Genomic DNA, 20,514 nt, shown 5'->3' on the forward strand with positions numbered 1-20,514 from the left:
CTTCCAATCTCATCAACTTTTTTTAGTTAGGAGGAATCATCCACAGAAATCCTCTTTCCAGTCTACTTTTGTATTCCCATAACTGAAAGGCCACCAACATGCTCCCCCTCTACTCTCTCCACACATAATCACATAACATCTTAATCAGAAAGCCATCTTAAAAATATCTGGGGATTGAAGAGGGAAAGATCCATGTGTTTTGAAAGAACTCAGATTATAAGAAAAAGCAATCAAATTCAATGTACATTTAATTGAGATGATTTATGTAACATGCTTTTCAAACCTTAAAGTGCAAGATATTTGCTTTTTGCTATTTATATCTTGGAGACATAAACTAACATGCTATTCATATTAATGCAGTGTCTAACAGCAAAACCAGACTCAATTTATTGTACCTTTTTTCCTTTTGCCTTATCTTTGATAATGATTTCTTCTTTTTTTGTAGTAATGTCTTCTTCTTCTTCTTCCTCATCTGGAAATTCAGGAGGGCAACCATACAACTCTATTTCTCTTTTCAACTTATCAGCACATGCCTCAAAACAAATGACATTGAATTTCAAAACTCAGGGAAAAAGTAATTCAAAGTCAGGTTGCTTTTATGCCAATATTCATTCTGAAACATTCATATTTGACAGGTTTTTGCATGGAACCTGTATAAATTTAAATGGCTCAAATATTCTCAAATAACATAAATGGAAGATACTAAGTTTTCCAGTTAACTAAAATCAGATTTCTGAACTATTGTGTTCTAAAATCTTGCCTTCTTAGGAATTATTTCCAATTTAAAATCATAAAAGGAATAAGAAATTTTCTAATGTAATGTAACATTGGGATTATTTACATTGTGACAAACTAACCTCCCTCTGATAGGTCCTTGGGGTTTTTAAGTGTCCTTGAGACCTTAAAGACCATGTCATGATAACCTAAAGATCTTAAAAGGGCTGTCGATCTGTAGAATGAAGACAGTGCCCACACCAACAAAATCATGGATCCTCAAGGGAAGATGATGGACTAGGTAACACAAGGCCTAATTTCTACTTCTAAGCAGCCACTGACTTCGTTTTGGGCTGTAGAGGAAATCGATTCACTATTCTGGCCATGATTTCTCTTCTATAAATGGAAAGTATGTATTAGATGACCTCTAAGGTCTCTTCAAGGTTAGGTTTTTTTTTTTTCTTTCCCTCTGATTTCCATTGTATTATTAAAATCAAATTTCATATACACACTAAATTTGATGCATATAAAAATTATTATTCACATTTTTCTAATGTTAAATTACTTAATATAAAAGAAGCTTAAGATCAATAGTGATGACCAAGAGCTTCAAAAAAACTTTCAAAGACTAACAAATTCAAATCAATCCTATAATTTCATAATTCTTGGAAACTTACTTTTTTCATTTTACTACATTATCACTTTTCACTTTAAGTTCAAAAGAGCCCAATCCAGTTCTCTATATAACCTCACCTTAATTGGCATTCCAGTGCAGTGCAGACCAAAGGGAAACAAGCATTTCTTTCCTTTTAGTCTCTGATACCCTACTGAAAACTATAAAAAGAAAATAAAATTCAAATTACAACCCATACACATATGAAAAATGTTGTTTTGCTTCTTTGTTCTGTTGCATCCTTATATCTTCCTTTCTTTCTTTCTTTCTTTTTTTTGGCTGAGGCAATTGGGGTTAAGTGACTTGCCCAGGGTCACACAGCTAGGAAGTATCTGAGCCACTGTGCCACCTAGCTGCCCCACATCTTCCTTTAAAAATATCATCTGGATCCTACAAAATTAGTTATCAAACTTGAATAGATTTCAATAATGCTTTTTTCCTTTCTGCACTCACAAACAATATAAACCTGAAAATGCAGTCAAATAAATGACAAGGCACACAGGCACACACAACTTCCTTAATAAAATAGACAAAGGCATTTAAAATGAAAGAGTTCTTCTAATAATGGTATCTGACATTTATAGAGCGCTTTAATGTTTGTAAAGCGCTATAAATATAGTATTTCATGTGATCTAATTTGATTTTGGTTGTTTTTACTTGGAAATAAATTTGCCCAGATACTATTTCTTCCCAAGAAGCTAACAAAAAGAATGAAAGGAAAAAGAACTATTGATATTCAAAGAGAGGTGTACCCTTACCTCACATTTAGATAATGAAAATGTATGACCCAAGTGAAGACGTCCATTCATGTAGGGATATGGGAAAGTTACAAAATACTTGTCTTTACTGTAAAGATGAAACAACACATACACATATACAGAAGGAAAAAAAATAAGCTTTTTATAGTCATTTTATATTAAAAGTGAGGGATTAATGTCTCTCATAAATTTATCTAAAATTATCAGTTAATCCAAGGATAATTAATTAGATTATAAATAAAAGGTTCTCTAGGAAAGAATTTTGCTTTTGATTGAAAAAATTAAGTATTACACTTTATATAGCAAATAAGAAATAAATATCTTCTTATAAAGTTTCACTTATAGAAATCAAACTTTTTTCAACAAATAAACTTCAAAATATATGAATATTCTTAAAATGCAAGAAAAATTAAGTCACAATGATTATTAAACGGGGCTTCGAAAAAAGCATATGAAGCTAGTCAAAATGCTTCAAACACATATACACATATGTAATATCTATAGAGAAAGAGGAAAGGGAGAAGAGGAAAAGAAGGGAGGAGAAAGAGAGCGAAAAAAAAAGGAAAAGAGGCGTTAGAAAGAAAGAGAAAGTGTTTCATCATTTAAAAAAAATAGTTTAGTTACCTCAATAGAGAATTACCCAGAATTCTAGATCCAAACATACTTTTGCCTACCCTTAAATATTACAGAGTAAGAAGCAGTATGACCATGATAAGGAGAGCAACCTTGTAATTAGTGAGAGAGACCCAGGTTCTAGTCCTGACTTTGGCACATGTTATTGTCACCAGACAAATCATCCAGCACCTCAATACCCCAAGCTAGTCTCTAAGACTATTAAATAACACAGAAATTGCCCATCAGTGTTAATGAGAGTTTTCCCAGTGGGAGCTCCCTACACCAAGGAAATCAGAGTTGTGTACCAAAACAACAGCCTCCAAAACAAAACCCCAATTCAAAAAAGATTTGTGATTTGGAGCTTTCTATACCAAATAAGATCACAACCCATTCATGACAGTTTGAAAGGTCTGATCCCCAGGGTCACTACTTCAGGGGGAGACTATAAACTCAGATTTTTCTAACTCCAAGTCTAGCATTCTATCCTTTTAACCTTGATTATTATATTCAATACTTTAATGTTATACTATGCAAATAAATATACAGAATTATATAATAAAAGTAAACTTTCTTTCTCCAAAAAAAATTTCACTTAAGAAATGTGTTTAAATACATAGGCAAACCCTTTCCAATTCATATTTTGTTTTTTTGCTGAAAATTATCATACAATTTGCTTCCGTCTTTAAAATCATTTCATTTTGCCAGGTCAAACCAGAAAAAACATTAGTGAAAAAAAAATACCTATTAAATTATTTTTTTTAAAATGCTTTCTTGGGGCAGCTAGGTGGCGCAGTGGATAGAGCACCAGGCCTGATGTCAGGAGGACCTGAGTTCAAATTTGACCTCAGACACTTAAAACACGGCTTAGCTGTGTGACCCTGGGCAAGTCATTTAACCCCAAATGAATCAGGGGGGAAAAATGCTTTCTTAAAAAACAAACTCTTCTGTGGTCACATAACTGAAGAATTCATGTGATGACCAAAAAAATGTGTTTCATCTCTTTTAAACAAGGTCCTTCTCTCTTTCAGTCCCTCAATGTATAAGCCTGAGCATTACTGACTTATATTGTACCTCTTTCCTTCCTACAGAAAAGCTAATAAGACAACAATGGTTTGGGAAACATTTTTTAAAATTCTACCAGAATTTGTTACCTGGTCAAGCTCCCAGGATCAGATGCATTGGCTTCAAATACTTTCTCAGCATCCCATTTTTGCTGAATTTCTCTTTCAATCTTCTTCAAAAAGTCAACTTTAGCAGTTCCCTTTCGTTCCTTTTGAAAACAGAAACAGATTTTAGGGGAATTACTCTTATCTCTCAGGAAACTTCCTACAAACTAAGAATGGGGTTCATATATAACTGAGCTGTTTAAGGATATATTTATTCTTTCAAGTTAATCTTAAGATCAAATTGACAGAAATGAAAATAAACGCAGGACAATATGCTTCATTTAAGATTCATTTCCAATACTACTGTATATCAATCAATCAGTCAATTAATCAAAAAAAAAACTTTACAAAAACAGATCATCTTGATTCCCCAAGCTGTTAGTGATACCAACATCTCAAAACTACTGTCTAATTTTGTATTAATTTATCCATATATCTTTTTTTTTTTCCTTCAGTAAAGTTAATCAATCAGTAATCATATATTAAGCCTAGGATGTAAACGCTAAAGGCAGGAACTAGGTTTTTTTGATCCTCAGTTAGCTGCATGTTGCCTGGCACATAACAATTATTTAATAAGTGCTTATCAAATTACCTTTAGTATGAGGGTATGACATTCCCTTAAATCAATAATTACTTGTAAAATAATCCCAATATGATCAATCAACAATCAATCAAGCATTTAAGCTCCTACCATGTGCCAAGCATTAGGAACAAAAAACAAAGAAAAAAGCAATCCCTATGTTCAAGAAAGTGACATTTTAAAAGAGAAAACAAGTACAGAGAATAAATACCAAGCAGTTAAATATGAAGGGTAGGAGGAAGGAGATGAGCAGTGGGAGGAATCAAGGAAGACTTCATGTAGAAAGTAAAGCTTGGATTGAGGCTTGAAAAAAGGATTTTAAAATGAGGCAGAAGGGAAAGGCATTCCAGGGATGAGGATAACTAGTATAAAAACAAGATGATGGTAATGTCAGTGAATTATCTTGTGTGAAGGATAAATAAGATGTCAACTTGACTGGATCATAGAATGTGGGAGGAAGAATAATGTCTGAAAAAGTTTTGTTGACACCAGTCTATGAAGTGCTATAGTTTAGATTTGATTTCAAAAGCAATATGGAGCAACTGGTGTTGACTAAACAGTGACATGAACAGTTTAGCACTCAAAGAAAATCACTTTGGCAGCAGTGTGGGATGAAATGGAGTGGAGACACACCTAAGGCAGAGAACCCACAAGTGGAATAGAAGTGATGAGTCTCTCCTCTAAAAAAGAAAAAAACGGGGCAGTTAGGTGGTGCTGTAGATAAAGCACCAGCCCTGAAGTCGAGGACCCGAGTTCAAATGTGGCCTCAGACACTTAACATTGCCTAGCTATATGATCCTGGGCAAGTCACTTAACCCTCAGCCAAAAAAAAAAAAAAAAAACATGAGAAACAAACTCTAAAAGAAACTATAGAAATAACATATCCATTCAACATAGGCAGTTATTGCCTAGGGACAGAGGAGTCAAGTTTGAATCTTGCCCCAGACTCACAACTATGTGAATCTGTTAGAAGATCATTTAACCTTTTGTAAAAATGGAGGCAATAATAGCATCTACTTCAGAGGACTGTTGTTATGGACCAAATGAGTTAACTTAATAAAGCACTTTAGCAACTGTAAAACATTATATTAATGTTAATTATATCATCACCCAGAGCAAACAAGAAATGGATTAACATTTTAAAAGAAAAATCTTCATAATTGCTATGTTCAGCAGCCATAATAAATTCCTTTAAAAAAAAAAAAAAAAAAAAAAAAGCATTGAAAGTTCCAGAAGTCAGAAGGGGAACATAAATAAGCAGGGACTACAATGCTGAGTTTTACCTAAAAATTTTTTTTAAAGAAACTATCCATATGTAGGAGGATCCAGGATTTTACTTAATACTTACACTGTTCACAGGACTTGCACTATATTCCTTACCCAACCTTAAAGTTCAACTCAAACGCCACCATTCTATAGTCTTCTGTAAGTCTTTCCTCTTGGCTGTCACATAATACTGTTTTCTATTTCTATTGAATTCATCCTGTTAAAATTCATATTATAGTTATTTTATATTTATATTTGTTACTCTCCGACTAAAAGTTCTATGAAGATAGGGACTGTCTTATCTAAACTTTGTCTCTCTCCAAGACCATATCAAAGTAAAGAGTTGAAGAATTTAATTAAGAAACTAAATGCATTACCAAAAGCAATAGGAGTGGAGTGGGGACTTAAAAATCAGATTTTCTGACTTCTGGCCCAGGGTTCTTTATACTTGCAGGGGTCCTCAAACTTTTTAAATAGGGGCCAGTTCACTGTCCCTCAGATTGTTGCAGGGCCGGACTATAGTAAAAACAAAAACTTTGTTTTGTGGGCCTTTAAATAAAGAAACTTCATAGCCCTGGGTGAGGGGGATAAACGTCCTCAGCTGCTGCATCTGGCCCGCGGGCTATAGTTTGAGGACCCCAGCGAGTTTAAGGTAACCAACTAGCTCTAAAATTTTATTATCACTGATCTGTAAGAGAAGTCCAGAGGGGGAAGATGATTTGGAAGCAGAAGAGTTAAAAAAGCCTTCAGGCAAGAGAGTAGCACTGGGGCAAGGTGCCGGTGCTTAGCACATAACAGGAGTTTAATAAATGTTTATTGGTTGATTGGAAAGGGATTTCCATTTTGGGGATACAATTTCCCCACGTGTAAAAGGAAAGGGATGATTAAATGATCCTGACACACTCCAAGTAGGCTCAAGGGCCATCCCCAGGCCCTGTTAGAGAAGGAAGAGAAAGGAGGGAAGGAGGAAGGTTAAAAGAGAGAGAGAAGACAAATACATAAAATACACATAAATACACAGCAGTAGGGGCTGAGGGAGAGAAGGAGAAATTAAAGAGAAAGAGAGACGAGGGGAGGACGAGGAAGAGAGGAGGGGAGAGGAGAAGGAAGGAGAGAGAAGGAGGGGAGGAAGGGAGAAAGAGGAAAAGAAGGAAAAAAGGAAGGGAGGAGGGATGGAAGGAAGGAAGAAGAAAAAGGGAGGAAGGGAGAGAGGAGAAAAGAATAGCAGGGGTTCAACAAACGACTCTCCGAAAATCCACGGCACTCTTTGAAGCTTAATCTAAATTATTAATATTTTCTCCATCACTTTCTTAAATCTAGACAACCAATATGCCAAGCCCGGATTGATGGCATTAGCCGATTTCCGAGGTGTAAATGCTCGCACTTGTAAATTTAACAATCGGTTGGCCAGTACTAAGTGGCTTCAGCAACCTCGGCTGAGGAGCCACCACAAGGAGACCGTGGCCGAGACTGAGAAACAGAACGAAAGCACCCAGGGATAAGATAGGAAGCGATGGGCCGGGCCTGCTGGGGGTGGAGAGAAGGATCCCGACTCACTGTCATGGCGCCACACGCAGAAACCCCGAACACTTCAGTAAATCCAACGCTGGCCCCCACGCAGCTTCCAAAGAAGTATCGGCTAGAATACCCACTCCGCCTTCTCCTCCAACACCCTTTCCCACGTGGCGATCGCACACAGGACCCACACTAGCCCAAGCAGAAACCCCGGTTCCCCAACTCAACCTCCTAAAAGGAGGCACCGCACCGAGCCTCCTGGGAATTGTAGTTCTTGGGACCATCAGAGCCGAAGATTATTAGGAGTTATTTGACTACATTTCCCAAAGGGAAGTGGACTCTCTTCTGTCATACAGGAACTATGCCGGCGTTAGAGAGCGTCAACAAGGTTCGCGAGGCAACTTCTACTACAAATCCCATAATGCCGTGCAGGAGTTTGTCAAACTTCAACCTTTTCACCCTGAGGAAGAAGGGGCGGGCTCTTGTAAAGTACTGTGGTATTTATTACTCTTCCTAAACAGAAGTGCTAATTATGGTGTACCACTTCCCATAAATATTTGCCTTCGCTATTATTCAGCAGCTTGATATTTACATTTTATAACCATTTATCAGCTATTCCCATTTTAAAGATGAGGAAATTGAGGCACTCAGGCGTCACATCAATTATTTCAGGCCCAACAACAATTCCCTAGCTTAGACCACAAGACTTTGTAACCTTGGTAGGCTTTTGGTGTCTGAAGCCTTAGGGAAATCTGTGTTCTTAACAGAGATACTCCTGCTATAGTGGCAAATGCACTGAATTTGAAAAGCTAAGTTTGAATCCTGAACTTGAAACAAGTTGCTCCATTCATTTCTCTGAGCCTTTCGTGTCATTTCAATGGCTCAAACCCTTCCAGACAGGCTCCCCGTTGCTTTCAAGATGAATATAAACATTTCAAAATTTAGCAAATATATCTCCCTTTCCATTCTTTTTTCATATTATTTTCCTTCAAGTATTCTGTATTCCCACCAAACCATCCTACTGAGTTGTTCTCTTAAGGACTGTTCTTTCTGCCTTGTAAACTACTCCCTTCTCATCTCCACCTATTCCTCTTTTATATACTAATAACATTTGACATTTACATAGTGCTTTAGTAGCTGCAAAATGCTTTATGTACATTATCACACTTGAATTTCACAACAGTCCTGAGAGGCAGATGAAGCAACAAAGGTAGGGAATTGACCATGGTCATAGCTGATAGACAAAGGATGCAGAATTGGAATCCAGGTGTCATTGATTCCAAGGCTAGCACTCTATCCATTACTCCACATGGTTTCCTTCAAGACAGCCCCACTATCATCACCTCTATACACAAAGTCTTTATTTAATAAATCTTTATTTCATTGAATCACAAGACCATTGACTTAAACCTGAAAGGGACCTTAGGCACCATCTACTCCAACCCCTTCATTGTACAGATATGGAAATTGTGTCCTAAAGAAATTACTCAGGGGCACACAGATAGGTCACTGGATTTAGAATAAGAAGATTTAGTTTTGAATACAGTTCTATCACTTGATATTTTCAAGAAGACATTTAATATTTCTGAGTCTGGAGTTCATAATCTGTAAAATGGGCACAGAATTCTTGCGTATTTCACAAGATCAAAGGAGATGATTTTCTTACTAAAAATACAATGATTTATCCCCAATGGAATAACATAATAATATTGTTATTTTAGGGGATTCATCTAGCAACAATGTAACTAATGAAATGGAGGAGGAAGAGATGACAACCTATGAAGTTAGGTATAGTGATAGAGTGAGGGGTTTAGAGTCTGGAAGATGGAAATTCAACTGTGACCTCATACACTAGCTGTGTACCCACCTAGTCAATTAGCCTCTATTTGCCTCAATTTCCTCAACTCTAAAATACAAATAATAATAATAATAGTACCTACTTGTCAGTGTTGTTATAAGGATCAAATGAGATAACATTTATGCACAGTTCCTGGAACATAGCAGGCACTTAATAAATGTTTGTTTCCTTCTTACACTCCCCAAACCCAGATACAACTGTACTAGTGATTTCAAGTCTATCCATACATATATCAATATATAATTTCTCACTAGTTTGATAATACAATGTATAAATTTGGAGTCCAGTCAAAAAGGCCTTAGTTAAGATCCATCCTTAGATATTTACCTGTATGACCCTAAGCAAGTCACTAAAATTCTCTGCCTTAGTTTCCCCATCGGTAAACTGGAAATGATAATAGTTCTTGCCTTCTCAGATAGGTCATCATTTCCCATCTTACTGTACTCATCTTGAATTTCTTTGACTTCTCAGCTCTCATTTTGAAATTTTTAATTTCAATGACTTTTCTCCATCATGGTTCTCTTTCCCCTCATACCTTTTCAACTTTCTTTTTTGTATCTTCCCCCACTAGATTATAAATTCCTTGAAATCAAGGACTGTCTTTATTTTTCATATTTGTATCCCCAGTACTTAACACAGTGCTTGACACATAGTAGGCATTTAGTAATGTTTACTATTAACTAAGGTTGTTGTGAGGACAAAATGAGATAATATTTAAAATGTTTTGCAAACTAAAAGCTCTACATAAATGCTAGCTATTAAATAGTATATTCCTTTAATTGACATTGTGATTGACACACAGCAAGCGCTCATTAAATATTTTTTCAATCATTCATTGATTCACCAGTGGAAGCCCATCAATGCCTTCTCATTTTTTTCCAATTGGCATACATGTACATTATGTCATCCATATGCCTTCCCCTTGGATTATATTATCTACCTCTCATTCAAAATTCAGCTTAAAACATACTTTTTCCCTTGCTTTGTTTCAGACTGACCTCATCAGTTATTCATTTCAAAAGCCAATCAAAATTTCTATATTTAGGTCTCTAAAATCATAATTAATTTTAGCTTGTTTATGTCCTTTTGTAGATTGGTTGGTTTTTTTGTTTGTTTGTTTGTTTGTTTGTTTTTGGTATGTTTGTCTTGTCTTTTCATTTTAGATTTCACACTCCTTCAAAGGCAAAAGTGTCATCCACTCTTTTTATTGTATCAGGGACACTTTAACACTTTGGCATTCCATTGTTCTTAATTTCAACTCTGCTTCTTCTCCCCTAAAGTGGAACTTTTGTTGTTCAATCATTTCAGTCATGTTTTACTCTTTTTGACCCGATTTGAGATTTTCTTGGCAAAGACACTAGAGTGGTTTGCCATTTCCTTCTCTAGTTTATTTTACAGATGAGTAAACTGAGGCAAACAGGATTAACTAACTTGCCCAGGATCACACAACTATCTCATATCTGAGGCTGAATTTGAACTCAACTCTGGAATCTTTCTGACTCCAGATCCAGTGCTTCATCCAATGAGCCACTTAGCTGCTTCTAGAGTGGCAGAGGCTTATAATAATAAAGTGGCAAGAATCTCAATAATACTGGTTAAATAGGATAAATAATACTTCTCATAACTTGTGGGTTCAGCTACCAAAACCATATTAAGTCAGTGAGGAAGAACTATTTATAGACTGTAATCATGGGCAAACTACCTCTACATGAGTACAAGTTTCCGCACATGAAAATTAAGAGGGTTGAACTAGATGATGTCTGAGGTATCTTACTGCTCTAATTGTTATGACATTCTAAGAAGTTAAGAACAGAATGGTCTTTATATTAATAAATAAGCTAGGCCTCTTCTAAGCTATAAAGCCAGGATTTAAATCATGTAAATTGTGGAAAAGCTATATATGCATATATATGTGTGTGTGTGTGTGTGTGTGTGTGTGTGTGTATGTATATATATACACACACATACATACATACATATACTATGCCCCACTACTGGGATATCAGAGTTTTCAATGATACCTCATTGTTTGTTTTTCTCCTGTAATACTGAAATTTTTAATTCCCCAAATCAAAATCACTCCCATAGACAAATAACAAATACTTATTTGAAAATTAAATTCATAGTCCAAATGCTTTGGATCTTTCCAAAGAGTTTCTCCTGGTGTGTCATAGCTTCACAGAGAAAGTGCAAAAACGTAACACTTGAATTATCAAAACATTTATCTTGTCTTCTAATATCTTATTCCTGTTGTCATTACTGCTGTTTCCATTTCCTGTATAGTCTTGCTGCCCAAGTACCACAAGAAGGTGTTATTTGGTTCCCAAATACAAATTACTTACATCTCTCTTTCTATCTATCCATCTTTCCGTGGAATTTCAGAATTATTAGGGAATCACAAAGAAATCTCTTGATGCGATACACTACACAAGTCAAGCACATAAAAACACAAAGTCCTCAGATCACCTAGTGTTAATAGCAATACCTATCACTAGAGGGATTTAGATAATAAAACAAGCATGAGCCCGAAGCAGTAAAGGGCATGGGAAGATCACCGTTCCACTGGCATAAAGTTTGAAAACAGAAACCTCCAGTACAAGAGAAGTAGCAAATTTTAAGACTGAAGCCAGATGACCATCTAGTCTACAAACAAAAGTGAACCAACAGATTTAAAGTAAGATTTTCCTGCCTTGAAAATCCAACAGAGTTTAATTTATTTGCATGAAACATTAATATTTCATGGGACATGACTTGATTGTAAATTATACACAAATGACTAAATACCATAAGAGTTTTTTCTCTAAATCTAGTAAGGCATTTAGTCATTCTTTTCCTTATCTTATCTATTTGAAAATTTTCACTTCCCTCTCCCACTATCCCCCAGAGAAAGCTAGACCAAGTAGTCCAAGCCTATTAGATGGTAATCCCATTGCTATTTTGTACTTAAAAGAGAAATCCCTCAAATCCATTTCTTTCTCTGATCCATTCCTGATTTTGAGAAAAGTACTTCTGCCAATGCTTGAGTGACCTGATGTGCCATGTGTGGTGGGGTGATTAGAAGCCAGGAGAATTAAATTACTGACTGGAAGAGTCAGCAAGGTACAGGAGAAAGATCATTAGATCTGTGAAATAGAACTCTGAAATAGAAATAGATTCAAACTTGTGTTTGAATGTTAGTTCTGCCACTTAGTTCTAGTATGGCCTTGAACAAATTTACTAGCCTCTTTAAACCTTATTTGTCTCATCCATAAAAAGGGTTGAATTAGATGACTTCTACAATCTCTTTCAGCTCTCAATGTCTCATGATATTTATTCTTGCAATTTTCTTAAATGTGTATCTTCTCTGTATTATTAATTTCCTCTCCTTCCCCCCATATTCTTAGTTCCTCTCTCCAGGTAAATTAATATGATTTCATATAGAAATAAATAAACAAAAATGTATTTATTAAGCACTTACTATATGCCAAAAGCTGGGGATGCAATTATAAAACACAAAGATAATTCCTGATCTCAAAGAGTGTATTATATTCCAACATACAAAGCAGAGTGATAGCCAGGGAGGAGGCTCTTTATTCCAAAAAGTTATAAGGAACATATAGAGTAGCAGATTATTGATATACCTTTTGAGGAATGACAGTAAAATTGATTTGATCATGGCTTATAGTTCCTAAACTGAGGTTGGATAGAAGGGCAGAAAGGATATTCTTCTAGGGCAAGAGGACTGGTGAGACTGTGGAGAGTATAGTGGAGCATGGATAGAAGTTTTCCTGAAATAGTGATCAAGGAGAGACTAATCAGGAGAGCAATTTCTCTAAGGCAAAAGAAAAAGCTCAGAGGAGGTTTTTTGGATTTCTAGAATTCTCCTTAGCTAAGTAAAGCAAAGGTGCTTGTTTTCTCATGACTAATGTGGAAATATGTTTATATGATTGCATATGTATAACCTATAACAGATTGCTTCCCATTTTGGGTAGGGCAGATGGAAGGAAGAGAGGGAACCAAAGTTTGAAACTCAAAATCTTATTTAAAAAAATATCAAAAACTCTCTTTACATGTAATTGGAAAAACATATATATATAAAGGTGCTTGTTCTCCTCTTCATGTGACATATGAAGAAGCCAATTATACAATACATGGTTCAAAATTCAGTTTCTGCAAATGCCTAGCTTTTGGGTCTGCAACTGAGACTGCAGGAACAGGAACTAGTATGGTATATATATGCCTCCCTTTGAAATGACCAAGTTATCTGCATATGAAGACAGAAAAAAGCAAGACTTGGTATCATGCATGGCCAATGTACTTCCATGGCCACAGAATAGCTATACAACCTTGACCCCATGTTAAAATGTGAATGCAAAATAGGAGCTATTGGTTCCTTGGGGGTTGTAATCAGTTCTCCGAAATCCAACATCACAAATGCAGAAACAATTCCTATTAATAATCTCTTGCATCTGTTCATATTCTGTTTCTTTGTGGCCAGTACAGAAAAAGCTGTAAATAAGTTAAATGAAATGGATTCCAATTTATCAATAATTCTTTGTGTCCATCCTAAATTGACAGCTGTTTGTGAGTTTGGAAATTATCTAGTCTAATTGTATCATTTTAGAGATGTGGAAACTAAAGCCCGGAAAAATTTAATGACTTGCTCAAGAGGCATGTAGATAGTAAAGAGTAGAATTGAAATTTCAACGAAAGTTCTCTGTATCTAAATCTAACAATAGATGTGAAATACCCATGTTTGTTCCCATCTTAGACTGTATAAGCTCTTTGAGAGTAGGAACTGTATCAGTCTTTCATTTTTTGTATTCTTAACAAGTAGCACAGTTCCAACCTTAATTGTCTGCTGGATTGAATTTAACCAAGCTTTGTCATTAACTTTCCTGTTGACTTTATATAGGTCACAAACCCCTCTGCAGCTCATTTCTAACATATTTGTCCTCTTGAACCTGTTTTAAAACTGACTGAGGTTCTTGCAGAAAAAATACAAAACTAAGATATGCTTTGTACCCCTATAAAAGAAGGTAATTCCTTCTCTATTATCACTGCATTATCTGACTTCTATGCAGTTTTAAAGCCTAATCAATTAAAATCAGAATACTTTTATTCAATTTAGCAGTTATTTAGCATCTGTTGTGTCCAACGCACTATATTAAGTTCTCAGCATAGGAAGATGAAAGTATTATTTGATCTTTCTCCTTTAGACTATATTCTCTAATGAGTATGTAAGTATATACAAAGAATATAAAAATTAACACCAAATATTTCTTCCTCTTTTTTTAAGACTGTGATTTCATTACTAGGTAAGACCCAATGAGGAAATTTCCTTTGTCCAAAAAAGGTTATTTTTAAAAATAATAACTTTTTATTTTCAAAATATATGCAAAGATAGTTTTCAACATTCATCCTTGTAAAACCATGTGTTACAAATTTTTCTCCTTTCCCTCCCCTATCCCTTCCCCTAGAAAGTTAGTAATTCAATATAAGTTAAACATATACAACTCTTCTATATATATTTCCATAATTGTCATGCTGTGTAAGAAAAACAGATCAAGAAGAAAAAAGAGACAGAAAACAAAAAGCAAGCAAATAGTAACAAAAAAGGTAAAAATACTATGTTGTGATCGCATTTAGTCCCCACAGTCTTCTTCCTGGGGGCAGATGATTCTCTTCATCACAAAACCATTGGAACTGGCCTGAATCACCTCGATATTGAAAAGATCCAAGTTCATCAGAATTGGTCATTAAATAATCTTGCTGTTACTGTGTACCATGTTCTCCTGGTTCTATTCACTTCACTTAGCATCCGTTCGTATAAGTCTCTCTAGGCCTTTCTGAAATCATTCTGCTGATCATTTCTTACAGAACAATAATATTCCATAGCGTTCATATACCTTTATTTATTCAGCCATTCTCCAAATGATGAGCATCCACTCAGTTTCCAGTTTCTTGCTGGTACAAACACCTATACTTTAAAGATAATTTTTTAATATAAATGGCTTTTTCATTGCCTAAATTTTCCTCTGTAGTCTTCCCCCTTTTCCCTCTCAGAAAGTTTTCCCATACAATAACCTTTTTAAAGTAAAAATAAGATAAAAATCAAATCACCAAAAAAAATCTGAAAATACATACAAATCACTTATGGCTTCGATTGATTCAAGAAGGTATCTTTATATCCATTTCACACTCTGTTCTATTTTGTATCTAATCTAGACACTAAAGCTAAATAAGGGTAGTTTCAACTCCATACTTCTACCAGGTTTAGGAGTGATCTTGTAAATTTAGTAGTTCTAAATTCTATTGAATTGGAGTTGGCTAGCTTCTGGGGATAAGAATCTATATTGGAGAGAAGTTCATCAACAAGGTCCAGGGTTGGCAATTTTACCATCAGACATGGAGTTGTAGCTAGTCACAGTGAAATGCAAAAGGCTTAATTTCAGGTTCTGCAAATCCCTTTATTTTTTAATGAGATTTAAGTTCCAAAATCCCATTTAATTGTAAGAATAGTTATAACTGAAGTTTCGTAAAGCTATTTTCAATCTCTTTGTTAATGTTAGTTGTTGAGGGTTTTATGTTTAGCAATTTTTTTTGTTTGATAGAATAAACCATATCTGAATTACACTGTAAATTAATAATCTTTCTATTCTTTCTTTTGGAGAAACCCTGGACTTGAAGATTCCTAACCTATGGTTCATGAGCAGACAAGTTAAAAGGTAGAAAGATAGAAAATTCAATTTCAGTATTATTAGTTTTCTTTTTAGTCCTATGTGTTTTATTTTATGCATTTAAAAACATTATTTGGAGAAGGGATCTATAAGCTCCACCAAACTGTCAAAAGCTCCCATAACAACAACAAAAAAAAATTAAGAACCTCTGGTCCATGTGATAGGTAAAATTTTCCCAGAGACATTGGCATTGTTGTTTTGTCATTTTCAGTCATGGCAGACACTTCATGACTCCTTTGGGGGTTTTCTTGGCACAGATATGAGAATGATTTGCCATTTCCTTCTCCAGCTGGGAATGAGATAGGGTTGGGATTTAATGGGAGAAAAGTATGAGGTCAAGGAGCCTAATACCAGGCTCCTTTAGAGGCCAGGTTCTGTCAAACTGAACCTAATCCAAACCACCTACCTGGGTAGAAGCAATATGGATTTGAGCATAGTACCTCAGCCCCTATGGGCTCAACAACATTTTCCCAAGTTAAAGTAAATATATGTAGTATATATATACAAAATAAAAATAAAGTGTTTTGAGTAGGAAAGCACACATGACCACCTGGGAAAGTGAGGCTAGGCTTCATTTAGAAATTAATATTTGAGCTGTTGTCATAAATCAAGCCAAAGCTTTGAAGAGGGAAGATAGAAGTGCTTTTCAGGAAAGCAAGTCAGCAAGTATGAAGGACAGAGAGTTGGAGCATTGTATAGCCTGATATCTGAACTATAGTTCAGGATGTAATATACAAGAAGACTAGGAAAGGAGGAAGAGCAAGAACTTTAAATGCCTAACAGAAAAGTTGATATTTCATTTTGGGCAAGTCACAACCTCACTAGATGTATTTATTCACATCTAAAAAGAAAGTATTGGATGACATGCTCTCTAAAATACCTTCTAGTTCTAAGTTTGTGATCCTAATAACCTTATGATCTTAGCAGCAACAGGGAGCCAATATGGAATATTAAGGGGTGACAAATTAATTTGTTGGTTGTGTGGAAGGAATTCTTGTAAATTGGGAAAAGAAGTGCCATTTCCATTATTCCATTTAACTTGTTGAAATGGAAAGAAAAAGAAAAAAGAATAAAAGGAAGATATCTTCTTCCTCAATTTTTGTCAGAATGTTCTGATTAGCTTTCTGGAGGTCTTTAGACTGATATTATCCTATCCTTCATTTCAGCAGAGTAATCATCAAGAGAATAGCCAGAGATAAAATCCAAATTCTTTATTGTCTCCTTCACAGTCTGTCTCCTTACCTGGGGCTCAGTTAGCTCTTAACTTCTCAGTTACCTGAACTTTTGTGCCAGTTTTGCCATAATATGCACTTATCATAGTCCAATTTATATTATCATTATATCTTTGTAATTTATCTCTAGATATAAAGTATTTTAAAGTATAATATTCGTGAGAACAAAGACTCTCTTTGTATTTCCTAGAGCTACTACAAGGTCTTGCACATAATAGATGCTCAATAAATGCTTGTCAAATTAAATGAGTTGAAGGATAAAAGGGAGAAAAGAGAAATAGAAACATTTTGGTAAAGTATAATCAAAATGCATTTCAGTAATACAATTCAACTAATGAAATTCAATTTAATTGAAGTAATGAAACTGGAAACTGATTTCTGTGTGATTTATGGAACTTGTTTCATTGTTTTATTATCTTCTGTGTATATACATACATATGTACACATGTTTAGCATATAATACATATTAAATGCATGTATGAATCTCACTCATCAAACAAGTCGCTTCAACACCTCAAAAGTAAATTGTTAACCTAATACTGAGGAGATCCTCAATTGCTTCTTTTCATCTTTTTTAGTCCTTTGGTTTACCAAGATTCTCTTTGCAAACACTTGATTTTAGATATTTTTCCTAGCATAGATTGCTGTGAAGAGATGTCTAAAGACATTCTGTTCACTATGTTTTCTGAATGAATGCTTTAAATTTTAGAAGAATTGAGATTCTAGCTTAGAATTTGGAAACTCGGGCCCAGAAGTGACCTGCTCACGTGTTTCTTTACTAAAGCAGCCAGGAATGGGTACTCAGGTATGACTCCAAATCTTGTACTCTTTGCGGTGTATCGCGATGCCTCCCCCTCCTCCCCCCCCCCACCTTTTTTTTTTTTTAAAATCAGTAATAACATGTTTTAAAAATATATTCTGTAACTTGGATAATTAATTGAATATGACTGTAATTTGATTGCAGAAGCAAAAAATCGGAAGCATGCCTAAGTGTAAAAAGGGGGTGTGTACAAAAAAAGTAAAATTTTGCATCCCGTGTTGACGGGAGGGAGCGTGACCGACAGCGTGTTGTTCACACTACTACCGACTTACTCCAGCTGAGTCATTTCAGGTCAGGGGTATGTGTTTCCAGGACACAGAGAGGAAGTAACCGAGCGTGTAGGTTCTCGGCTGGATTCCCCCCAGGTTCAGTCCGCTCTAGACGCTGGCAGCTAGACGCCGGCAGCATGCTCCAAAAAAGACGCCACGGTCCCTTTAAGAACCACACCACCCACCTTCTCCAAGATACCATGTTGCACCAGGAGTTCACGTGTTCCCTCCACCTAACTTGCTGCATCCCCCCTTCTGAACCGGGCCCGGCCTGCCGAGGGAGGGGAGTGGAGAGAGCCGACGCTTGCCATTGGCTTTGTCCGCATGGCCCTCTCCCTCCTATTGGCCCAGGCCGGTGTTGCTCGGGCGCTGCCTCCCGCCCGCCTGCGCAGTCGGGCTAGGTTGTGTGCGGGGCTCTTAGGTTAGTTCCTGTTAGGCCCTGGCCGGGGGGTGTAGGTTGGAGCCTCTGGAGATGCCCGGTGGCTGGCGGGCCGGGGAGCAGTGAAGGGGGCGTGTAGGGGGGGGGGCGCGGCAGCGCGGAGGCCCGCGGACGGGTGGGGGTCGGGGAGGGAGGAGTGGTAGAGACCTCCCGCCCTGCACCATGCTCATAGAGGATGTGGATGCCCTCAAGTCGTGGCTGGCCAAGTTACTGGAGCCGATGTGAGTGTCCCCGGGCCGCCGGGGCCGGGGCCGGGACGGGCGCCGGAGGTCAGGGCCGACGTGGGCGTTGGGGGCCAGTGGGGGAGGGGATGGGGGAGGGGGAGATCCCGGCGGAAGGGGAGCCGGGGCTTGGCGAGGTTCTGTTTTGTTTGTTTGGGGGGGAGGGGGAAGAAGATCCCCCCCCCACTAGGGGAGGGAATAGCAAGGAGGGAGGGGGGGGTAGGACTTGCCCCCAGCGAGGGGTGGGTGACTGGAAGTGGGGCAGAAGTGGGGGCGAGAGTAGGGTCTATTTCATGGGGGTGAGAGGTGGAGGGAAGCGGCGTGGACCTTCCTAAGAGGATGGATGAGGAAAAATGTTTTTGCTTTTGAGGATAGGGAAGGGGCAGAAAAGAGATGTCTGTAAATAGTCTTTTTCATTTCCAGGAGTTCTAGTGGAGATCTTTCTTGGGGAAGAAAAGAGCAAGGCTAGAAAGATGTCTTTGCTCGGGGTTGGGGCTAGGGTGGGGGTGGGGGCATCGGAGAGCCTAAGTCAGGGTCTGTTTTGTTTGGGATGGGGTCAGCTATTCCACTCTTCTTCACCCCCTACCTGAAGGGGAAAGAGGAGGAACAGTGGAGTAAGGTTTTGACCTAGGGTAACGAGGACTTGAAGTTTTTTCATCACTTTTGGAATTTGTTCTTGTCCCAGAGAAAGGAGAATGGTGAGAAAGTTTAGGACCATCCTTACCAACTTTTCGTTAGGAGGCAAAGGGTAGTTGGAGGAGTATGGGTAGCCCTGGATAAGTGAGGGTTGCTAAGGACAATGTTTTGGAGCACCTGTGCTGAGGGGTTTATTTTTCTCCTACTCCAGAGGAAGAGGAGGGATTTATAATATAACTTGTTACTTTTGTTTTTTGTTTCCTGAGGAAGTCCTTGTCCAATCAAATGACATCTTCAGTTTTGGTCTATAAAGGTGAAGAGTGGATCAGTATCAAGTTTTGTTAAATATTTAGAAGATTGAGTTTGATGACTACCTAGTGAAAATGGTATTATAGGACATCTGAAAATCTTATAAGAGAATTTGTGTACCTTAAGTGTATGTAATGTCTTTTCTATGAACAAAAGTAGAAGTGTCCAAGGTAGTGAATATTAAAGTAGCAAAATTTGGAAGAGACTAGGAAGAGGAGGAGACAGAATTTTACAGTCTATATGTTGTCAGTTTATTTCTTGTTTATGAATCATTGAGGATGTTGGTGGGGATATTGGGTTTGTTTTGAGATACTGTATAGCATTTGTTAGAGTCCGATTTTTATTGCATAGTCTGGACAGTTATAAGAAACAGCTGTAGTTCCCTATTTGCAATTTTTGGACAGGTTTCCTTCACAACCAGATTTTTAAAAATCCTATATTGGCAAAAAAGATAGGATAATATCAGGCAAGATTTGTATGATCAGTGTTTTCGGTTGAATGTGTATGTTGGTTGAAAAAATTTTTTTCTTAATGTTGACATGTGGTCCCAGACTTTCCCAGTCATTTGTCTTAAAAACAAAACAAAACAAAACAAAACAAAACATACAGCCCATCAACTTCATTCTTTCCACTAGATTGAAATATGTATTTTTTTTCCTTTATTAACCTCTTAACTTTTGGAGAACTTTTATTTTAAAATTTCTTAAATCTCTTAATATTATTT

General features: G+C 36.8%; 2 protein-coding genes across 6 annotated transcripts in view; one reads left to right on the forward strand and one right to left on the reverse strand.

Annotated features, from left to right (window-relative positions):
- The window catches only part of LARS1 (leucyl-tRNA synthetase 1), a 50,685-nt gene extending 43,170 nt beyond the window's left edge, over window positions 1-7,515 (reverse strand). The window contains exons 1-5 of one of the 2 annotated variants that reach the window (XM_051978650.1): window positions 7,330-7,515; window positions 3,912-4,030; window positions 2,146-2,233; window positions 1,468-1,548; window positions 396-533 (exon numbers count right to left, since the gene is read on the reverse strand). In XM_051978650.1, the coding sequence (XP_051834610.1) occupies window positions 396-533; window positions 1,468-1,548; window positions 2,146-2,233; window positions 3,912-4,030; window positions 7,330-7,335 (432 nt within the window). In that variant the 5' untranslated portion in view covers window positions 7,336-7,515. Of the gene's footprint in view, window positions 1-395; window positions 534-1,467; window positions 1,549-2,145; window positions 2,234-3,911; window positions 4,031-7,329 lie in introns of those variants that run through there. The other variant, XM_051978651.1, reaches the window with a different exon arrangement.
- Window positions 7,516-18,742: 11,227 nt separating this feature from the next.
- Window positions 18,743-20,514, forward strand: part of RBM27 (RNA binding motif protein 27) — a 65,882-nt gene continuing 64,110 nt past the window's right edge. For 2 of the 4 annotated variants that reach the window (XM_051978655.1, XM_051978656.1), the window contains exon 1: window positions 18,743-18,845. In XM_051978655.1, the coding sequence (XP_051834615.1) occupies window positions 18,787-18,845 (59 nt within the window). In that variant the 5' untranslated portion in view covers window positions 18,743-18,786. The remainder of the gene's footprint in view (window positions 18,846-20,514) is intronic. The other 2 variants (XM_051978653.1, XM_051978654.1) reach the window with 1 other exon arrangement.

The sequence above is a fragment of the Antechinus flavipes genome, chromosome 2, assembly GCF_016432865.1.
Source record: "Antechinus flavipes isolate AdamAnt ecotype Samford, QLD, Australia chromosome 2, AdamAnt_v2, whole genome shotgun sequence".
Lineage (NCBI taxonomy): Eukaryota > Metazoa > Chordata > Mammalia > Dasyuromorphia > Dasyuridae > Antechinus > Antechinus flavipes.